This window comes from Eurypyga helias, unplaced genomic scaffold (assembly GCF_000690775.1).
Source record: "Eurypyga helias isolate BGI_N326 unplaced genomic scaffold, ASM69077v1 scaffold45307, whole genome shotgun sequence".
In the NCBI taxonomy this organism is placed as follows: Eukaryota; Metazoa; Chordata; class Aves; order Eurypygiformes; family Eurypygidae; genus Eurypyga; species Eurypyga helias.
In genome coordinates this window covers 1-10,084 of record NW_010264482.1, presented here as the reverse complement: position 1 = coordinate 10,084, position 10,084 = coordinate 1, and the positions used below count along the sequence as shown (strand labels likewise).

Below are 10,084 nucleotides of genomic sequence, written 5' to 3'. Positions count from 1 at the left end.
AAATTTTAAAGAAATGGAATTCCATGAAAAGCTTAATGGATTTTTTCCTTTTAAAGAGAGGCCTACGCAGTTTAAATTTCATGCTCACTTCACTTGTGCGAAAGTATTACCATCTGTTTTTTCAGATTTTAAAACCTGTAACATCTCTATAGTTCCCAGCTTAAATAGTTCCCTGTTGCTTCATGTTTGTAGAAGTTTTAATTATATAAAAAAGAGAAATTTAAAAACTACTAAAATGCATGTTTATAGCACAGAGTAGTGAATGCAGATTGAAGAGAGAGTTAGAATACACTTTTGGTACATGGGTGTTCCTTTTGTGGTAACCATTTTCATAGTGCTGTAAAAAGTCATGGAATGACAGTAAAAACATCCCAGTGAAGAAAGATCTGTGCAAATATTGGCTGTGAGCAGAGGGTGTGAATTTGGGGTAAAGCAATATGAGTTCATGTCCACCTCATTTTCCTGTGGAGTAAGGGCTGATTTAAACCCTTGCCATGTAGTGACTTATCTTCACAGGGGATCTCTTACTCGTATTTAAAATAAGCACAGACACCACGCTTATGTTCAACCCAGTCTTTTAGGAAGTGGTTTAGAGAAGTATGAGGCCCTTTCTGCTTTTATAAGTCATCTCCATCATCTGTGCTAAAGCTGCTTCTCCTGCTGCTCTCTTTTGATGCGGCTGGGGACGTGGAGGACAAGAGCGGGTCTGTTCCAAATGGCGACACTGTGTCATCCAGTAAAATTTCCTCTAGCCGTTGCTCTTCTTTCAAAGCTGCGCTGAAGGACAAATCCGTGAAGTGTGAAAGTGGATCAGAAAAGGCTGTAGATCCATCACAAACATCGGAATTTGGTCCATGTGCCAGAGGCATTTGTTGAGAGTAGTCTACAGAGTTCTCCTCTGGGTAAGACTGTTGCTTGATGACCTGTGCAGCTAAATTGACAGCACTGAGAGAAGACATGACTGGAAGGCCGTGTGCGCGTGCCTGGATCTCCAGTTCCTAACATTTCCAACAAAAACAATTAGATAATGACTTTAAAAAGCAAAACAGTGTGTTCAGAACTATTGCCATAATATACGGATCATACATGCAAATTAATTATATCTTTTGTCCAGTTGTGAGACCATGTTTTAAAATACAAAATTGTTAATCTCTGAAAATATGCCACTCGAGTGTTAGTGTTTTCATTTTCCCTCCTGTCATTAAGCAACTCCTCTATGGGAACATGAGGTAGAGCAGCCTCTCTAAAACCATTGCATACTAAACCCAATAAAGGTGACAGCAAAACATTGCAACTTTCTGGTTCATTATCTACTGCTATCCAGAGAAAGAGAAGATACTTTACTTGATGATGTTTATGATATACAGATATATGTGTAAATCACCACATGTATAAGATGATTATGTCTATCTCATCTTCATTTGTGTCTACATTCAAATATTGCATTTCAAGCCATGCAGGGCCATATTCTGCTGCTTCATGTCACAAGCCAATACATTATGGCACACTCTAGCCAAGGAATTGTAACATGTGAAATGGTTACAAAGGGAAAATGATAATACTGAAGGGAATTTTATGTCCAATATTGATTTTTGGCTGCAGGCATATATTTTTTTGCTTCCATTTTTGTCTTTCTTGTCACTAATACATACATAAGGAAGATGTACAAATACTTTATTAAGTTCCTGTGTGTTCCTTTATGTAAGGTCTAATTATCAAAGGAATTTCCTAGAAATCCAAAAAATGTCCCCTCCCCAATATACACAGCAATAAATAAGGAAAGCCAATTCATTTTTAATAAATGCCATTTGGGGAAAAATTATATAGATTAATAAAATCTGATGAGGGATAAGTATTGAGAAAGCTTTGTATTTCATGACAACGCTCTTATACAAACCTGAATTCGGAGTAGAAGTCTTCTGTTAGCATGCTCTAATTTCTTCTGCCTGTGTTCTAATTCTCTGGCTCTCTGTTGTTCTTTTTGTAGCCACTTGATGTACTCCACTGATGCTTTTAAAATAGTTCCTTTGTTCCAGCGCATATCACTGCAGAATGTAGAGATAACCTTTTCACAATTGTGCATGTCAGCAGAATTCATAAGAACTTACAGAATCTTTTACATTAATATGAAATAATGATTTACATGACTATTATTCACTCTTAGATATTATTGCTTCTGAATGGAAATTTTAATAGAATAGTTAAGAAGCCCTTATATAGTAAAATTAATCCCAGAATGAAAATAAGTGTCAAAAGAAAGTAATAAAGTGACTTTTTGTGGGAGAGCTAAATGCAATATCATGATTCTACCATTACAGTTTTTATATTTTTAGTGAAAATTGCTTTTATTATTAACTCTAAGATTAAAATCTATGTGCAGTATTTCTGCATTAATGAACTAGGAAATATACATTACTGAGGACTTAAGCCTAAATTTTTAAAGATCATTTTGAATACACTACTCCTTTTACCTGACTTACTAATGAGGTTGCCTGTATGTTTGTTGAGAAAAAAATGGTCTCTGCTGAATGTCACTCCTTATTGATGATAGACAAATCACATTTTGGTAACCATAATGGCTATGGAATGACAAAAATCCCATTCAAGAATCTTGAAACAATATAAACCAACTTAAAATCCACAGCTACATGCAGATCCTAACTCAAAATAAAGCCTTGCAAAAAATAGGACTAAACTTGTCTATCATTCAGGAAATCATGGATTAACTTCCAGCTTACAAGCAGCCTTACTAATGACAATATACTTGTCCAAACACATCTGTTTGAGGACTTTCATGTACCCCTTTACCAATTTTCCATGTATTCCCTTTTGTAAGGTCTTGGAGGCCTTGAAACAGAATAAAATTTGTTGAAAATGTTTAATTTCTAATGAAGTTCAGTATATTATGATACAGTATGGGCCTGTTGCATTAAATATACAAACAGCAGAATTTATCCAAACTATCCTCTTCAGCGCAAGACGGCTTAGACCGAGCAGAAGATTGGCAGAGGTTCTGTTCCTATAAAGCAACCTGAGAAGGAAAAAGCTATTTAAACCAGTAAGAATTTGAGGTCGGAAGTGACAAGGACCACCTTAGTGCATTTTTTAGTACCTATTCCAAATATGCTGGCATTTATAGAGTCAAAAAGAAATATAAATTATACTCCAGTCAATCATCACTTTCCCTAATTCCTTGGTTGCTTTAGTTAGTGAGACTTGCTCCAACTTAAAAGCTTGCCTGTGGTGAGTAAAACTGTGATATGGAGTGAATTTGCTGCAGAAGTGTCTATGCTTTACATTCAGCCTCTCAGAGTGAACCTTGCTCCCTTACCCCAAGACTAAGCACCCTTAGAGACTTGCACCAAGGCAATTGTCTTTCTATTGTGTGTATAGGCCAAAGCCAGGCAGGTACAGGATCTGGGGACCCAGACCACCTGGCCTTTCCTGACACACTGTACTAGAGATAAAACCTTATGGAGCTGATAGCTTTAAGGATGCTAGAAGAATTGGCATTACTTGTGCATCACAGGTTTTAACCATACCCTAGAATGTAGATAATTTGCTAGAGGTTTGGGAGAACCAGCTTTTTGATCAGAGAGGGCTCGAATTCACATCTCTGTCCTCTCTGGGCAGCACAGAAACTACAGGTCTCCAGCACACTGGGACCTCCCCTTGTCTCAGGGATGTGGGCCAGGAATGAACAGCTTTCAGGATTAGAAGGTGAGCAGGTCAGAGGGAAAACAATTCTTGTCTCAGACTCTGCTGTCTACTAAGACAAAACATCAGAGGTTGCTTGCTGAAGTGGGTATGTAGTCTCATTTAGACTATACCTGGTCAAAAAAACTAAAGCAGTGTGGGAGTGGGAGCCAAGAGCAGAACCTGTCCTCCTCATGACACCTGAGTCATCTCTTGGCAGTCCTTCTGCCTCCTCCTGCCTCTCCCGGTACTTCTTGCTCAGGTGGGAGGACAATACCTTTTCCTGGCAGCACCCCATGAACTCCCTCCTAGGAGAAAACTTTCTCCTTGCATGTGGGATATCTAGGAAATTATAAACATTAAGGAACTTTTTAGTACACATGATGCTTATTTTCTGAACAAATACTTGACTGCCATCACCACATTAGAACCTTGTTTTCTTCAGACCTCCTTGGAAACTTAGGTAAAACAGTGAGAGGTCCCTATTTACAACAGAATTGCAGTGGAGTTGGAAAGGCAGCAAGATGCCTGTCTGTCTACATCAGAATAAATAATAGGAGCAGCTAAAGTTAGGAGCATTACTATATTTTAAACTGGGAATCACCACTGTCATCTCAGATGCGAACGAGATTTCTTAGATAGAGCTCAGAATTACAGTAGGTTTTTGTTTCAATTCCAGGGAAAACGATGGATTTAGGACTCAAAAAACTTTGAAAAGGCTATAGTACTAAGAAAACCTATAGCACAAATTCTGGAGAAACACAGTCTGCCTAGGCAAGGGGGATCAGCTCCTCATAGCACGTAATTAAAACATAACTATGTTTTGGAATGATGGTCTGAACATAAAAAATGTAGCACTATGAAATTAGAAATTAATGCACAGCTGGCAAAATGGAAATAAGATGTAACAACAGGAGAAAAATATGCATATATCACATCCATGGCAAATCTTTCATAGTGATTTCACAAACAATTTCCTGTCAGTTATAAAACGTTATGAACTCAAAATCAAATTCAGACAAAAATATTTTTGATTCATTTTTCTGATTGACATGAATAAGCCATATATTCGTGACTGTATTTGAAAACTTTCTGTGATGAAATTCATTCATGTTACATGTAACTGACAACCTTTGTGGTATTGCTTATTTTAGTGCATGTTGCCTTAACAGTTTGAATTGTTATGTATATGGTAATGACTTTTTTTCTCATAGGTTGAAATAAGTCTTCACTGGAGGGCTAAATCCTGGATTCAAACAGCCAGAGAGATGGAGCTGGTCAGCTTCTGCATGAGATACATATGGATAGATATCCCTTGTGGTAATATTTACAGTTTTGAGAGGCAAAACTGTCATGGAGATCCAGGATGAAAATGCCATGGTTACTATTATGATTTAAGAGACTGTTATTTTATTTTTGTCTGTGCTTGTAACCCACATATTTTCTAAATCTCTACTCACATATACATATGCTGGTTGGCATCTTATTAAATGAGGAATATTGAAGATAAATCTTCCAATGTCTGAAGGCAACACAGCAAAAGATCAGCTGGTGACTTTAGAAGTCAACATGTCTTTCACCCCATGTCTCTCTTTTTTTTACCAGGAGCAAAAGAAAATACTGAAGATGTCTGTGCAGGTTCTGCATCACAGACACTTTCCGTCCATGTTAGCCCAGAGCACTATGGAGCAGTCACCGGACAGTGCTATGGAGAAAGAAAGGCTCTATGTAGATGTGCGGGGCTGGAAGAGTAGCAGTATAACTAGTGAGGATGAAGGCACACAGGGGGAATAGCACGGGGCAGGTGTCTGCATAGCTCTAGTCTGCAATGCGTCTAGGTCTGCTTAGCAGGCCGGCAAGCAGATTCACCTACGATGGGAAGAAAAAAACACCTCAGCATCTGAAGATGGATTACAGCACAGCAAGTGCATAAGAAGAATTCTGAAATTCTCTGATCGGGATTTGGTTTTCTGTTTTATATCTCTGAAAATGTTGAATTCTAAATTAGGTACAAATAGTTATCTAGAGAAATGATAATACTGGCACTGGGATATTGTGATTTTTGCTTTTTAGAGATATACATATTGTGCTTGCTCAGTATATAATAAAGTTTGAAATAACAGGGCCAACAAACCCATTTGAGAACCTGAAAAAAATGGAACAACCACTGGCAATTGTTAGTCATTTTCCTGAAAACTGTTTTATAACAGCTGACAAGAGTTGCATTCATAAGTGTCTTGAAGCTACAAAGTTTGATATAGATCAACTAATCTTTAGAGATGGCAGGAATATTTTGTTTTCATTTCACTCATTCACTGTCTATTACTTCTTTCCTTTTTTTCACCCCTTATTTTAATTTTTATTGTATGCATGTAACGCTCCATCCTGTAAATACGGAAACTCATGGGAAACTCTATATGTGAAACAAGTCAGCTGATAGCACTAAGAAGTTTCGCAGGTCTGCTCATCAGCAACGACCTCTGCATAGGAGGATTGTGTCTCTGTCTCTCTGTGTACAAGTGGTACAAGAATTTGAAATTTTTAGCAAGCTATATGTGTGTTATCTAGTTTAATGAACAAAGGTCTACCACACTTCACATGATTTGCATGGAAAAGTAGAATATAAGTAAAAAACGCATAGTGTTTTATTAGTCTCTGAACCTCAGCTCTTTCTAACTGTAACAGTTGAATCTCTACAAATCTCAAATGCCCAGACCAAAACATGTAACTCTCACACAGGAGAGTTTCTCATTTAGGAGAAAAGAAACATAGCCATAAGACTGGTCTTCAATTAATTTCCATTAAGGGAACTTTGTTGAAGTCAAAGGAGCTTCACTAGTTTACACAACTTGAACTCCTGTAGGAAGGACAAGAGCATCTGATCATCAGTTAATGAAAACAGAGTTTGGGAGAGGGTGATAGTCACAGAGTTTGCCAGACCCAGAGCAGTTACTAATAACAAATACATTTGTGAAGTTGAAACTATGTTTTTTCTTTCCCTATTTCTGAGAAATTAGCTTTAAACTATGCTTGCTCAAAGAAATACTTTGAAGGACTTTGTACTTGTTTTGATGACCTGCACAATTACAAAGTGTATTCTCCTGAAAGGGGCAGCAAGTTTCCATTTCATAATAGCATGAGTGTACACAAGCTTTTCCTTTGTAAGAAATGTGGTCGTGCTGGCCATTAGCAGGTCTGTCCGCAGACAACAGACAGAAGGTCAGAACAGGCAGATGTGGAGAGCAGAGGGAAAGTGAGAGCAACCCACCACTTCTGCCCAAATCCTCAGTGGTTCTATTAAACATCCCAGTTCTGTAAAACTACTAGAATTTTTAAAGGAAAGATTTTTTTTTTTCCCATAGTATTTCTGGCAATTATTTTCTAGCTACCATAAAACTGTTCTTGCGTAGGAATTTCCAGACTATCAAAACATGAAGTCCCATTAACCACCTCAAACCAGATTCTGAAAGGCAGAACACAAAGGAACCAGGGGTTGAAAGGTAGGTATATTTAAAGGAGCAGGTTATGAGTTTTTCAGCAAAATATGACTGGGTACTTTGGGCCTTTATTTATTCTATTTTTGAATTATTCTGCATAACTGTTTTGCATTTCTGAATCATCTACTACTTGGGTATCTAAGCATTGAAATTGAAACAAAAGAGTCAAAGTTCTTTGTAACTTATACTTATCTCCATTTTCTAATGCTGATGAAGTGAACTTAAAACACCCATTCATTTAAACAATGTAATCCACACTTTTCATCATTAAATTAAAAAAAATAAAAGTGCAAAGAATAGGGGTTTAAGCCAGTCAAAAGAAAGTCCCTGTGGAAGCTCTGCAGGAGCCAAACAAGTTCACTATATCACTAACAAAACAACAGTGAAATAAAAATCCCACACACCACTTCTAAGAAATAAAAATCATAAAAGGTTTCCAAATAGCATCAAAAATGTCCTTTTCTGTTCCTGAGTCTGAATGTAATCTTCTTGAGGCAAGCCATCTGGGACAGGCATGCTAACCACAATGGCTTAGTTATAGTAGTATTTGCTATTCAATGCAAAGGCTGAATTGCTTCATTGTCATTAGTCCAAGCATCAGTAAGGTTTTTCCTTTTACAGCTAAGTTCCCACTATAAGAAGAATCTTCTAAAATCAATATATGAGCTGAAAATGGTATGTGTGATAAAATGTTACGGATAAAGTATTGTAAGAGATGATACATCTCTTTCTTTCAAAGAAGAAGAGGGCAGATTGGGGGCACAGTAAGATGTTATGACGGAAAAAGCAAGAACTCAAAGACAGGGTAAGGACACCAAGTTATGATTTGGCAACACAGGACCATACCATAAAGAAATAATAATTTTGATCTACTCAGCCACTAAAACAATATGGTCAAGTTAGTTTATTTCCACCTAGACAAAATTGAAAAAGTGTGTTTACACTGCTTTGAATTAATTTAACCTGGCACCAAGCTATAGCAAATTTACGTTATAACCTAGTTTTTCAAAAGCGTCCTGCATGTTTTGATGTGTCTTTTTTCTTAATGCTAGCTTGAAAGCTCTTAAATAGGCTTAGTTTCAAAAGGAGTAGTGATTACCAGCCTTTTGAAGACAGCAGTCCTCAGAATGTGAGACACTTAAGCTCACCTGGCACTTTTGTAAACATAAGCCACTTTGGGGCTGTCACACTGTTGAACTCAGTCATAGGTTTGCAGACAAAACCAAGAAAAGGTCATGTTTCAGGATCTATACCTGGAACTTTTTTCATCAGGCAACAACACCAAAATCTATGGGTAAAATTCATCATCCAATTACTGGAGCAAAATCACAGGTCAACATCATTCATTTTAAGAGAGCTTAAGTCATTACTCTATGTATTAATGTTTTGAATAAGTTCATAAATTAAACGTGAATCCAAACCAAAACATGCAACTGAAACACTTCTGTAGAATCAAAAATCGCAACTGGAATTTATACCTCATGCCCATTTCTTATTGCAGTACATCTTGCTTCCATTATTGCTTTATAGCTGCAAACCAACAGTGCCATCCACTGTTTTTCTGAGAAATCTTTCAATTATTTGCCCAAATGGCCTTGAATACTAAAAGATGCACCAGTAAAATTAAAATTTTGCTACCGGTCTGTGTTCGCAATGAATCACTTTTGGCCAAAACTTAATTTAGGTGCTTAAAGCACTTCTTATTGTAACTCAGCTGTAATACCTAATTCTAAATTAGTAACAAGCACATGCCCATTTATCTAATCTTGGATGGATGCTGTAGAAGGAACCGAGTTTGTGAATTCTCTAAAATGGATGTGGTATGTTAACTTTCCCTCTGGTGATTTCACTCCAAGGGGCTTATTATGCCAACTTTGTACTCCTGTAGGTCTCACACAGCTTTATATTGTTATAGAAATCCTTAATGTAATCAAAAGTTTCTTAGTACTAAGCAAAAAAAAAAAAAGTCTGAAATATCAATAGATGTTTTCATTTGAAGTAGCATGCAGTTCTGTATTGACATGCAAATGATAAAGACAAAAAATCTGTATAATCAATTTTATGCGAGTCACAATCATGCTAGTGCATGGTCTTAAGGCTTCCCTGAGTGACATGAGAAATATAAGGCTAAAGTTCAGCATTAAATATCACACTGAATTGTTATTGCTAATCTTGCAATAGACTTTCCTACCAAGGTGGCTTTTTTCATACTGATGACAGATAGAAGCTTTAAGGGAATGCAGGTATAGTTTAAGAAATACGCATTTTGTGTTACTGTAAGTATATGCATTAGTATGAAATGCTATTATTATAGCAGTTATTATTCTTATCCTTGCATTTTAGAATTGTTGTTTTCTTTTCACTGAGGGGAGGGCTTTTGAAAAATGCTCAGTCTACATACGACCCTTAAACTGATTTTTTTTTCTTCCTTGGGAAAAGGGCAGACAGTGAGAACATGCATATCGTTTTATCCCACTAGAGGGCCCATGGCAAGGGCTGAAAGCATCACTCCTTCCTTCTTCAGAGACACCACACAATTGCTCCCAGGGACAGAGAGCTGGACTTTCTGTTGTTCAGTTTATCTTCTTTTTTTCTTCTTTTTGGTCCAGTTTGGTTTTGGGGTTTTAGTTTGTTTTGGTGGGGTTTTTTTGTTTACTTGTTTTTTGGGTTTTTTTATCCTGATGTGGCAATCTCTCTTAAACACGCTGGAATTGCTTTCATTTTATTATAATTTTTCATAAGTTTTCTGAACAGTTACAAAAATCTGTTACAGGATTTTTTTACTTCAGCAGCCTGATTTGAGCCAGTGATTTGGCATGGAAGATTTTGTATCCCATTACTCAATCCTATAACCAGTATATGCAGCTGTCATTTCCCGCCAACCCCCCCCA

The 10,084-nt window shown here is 37.0% G+C and overlaps 1 protein-coding gene across 1 annotated transcript; it reads right to left on the bottom strand.

Moving 5' to 3' along the window:
* Positions 1–378: 378 nt before the first annotated feature.
* On the bottom strand, positions 379–4,038 carry LOC104513150 (transcription factor EC-like; the record flags this gene model as incomplete). Its single annotated transcript, XM_010156399.1, has 3 exons — positions 379–998; positions 1,898–2,045; positions 3,831–4,038. Coding segments are annotated over 3 exons (737 nt in total), but the record flags the coding sequence as incomplete, so codon positions are not given.
* Positions 4,039–10,084: the final 6,046 nt, after the last annotated feature.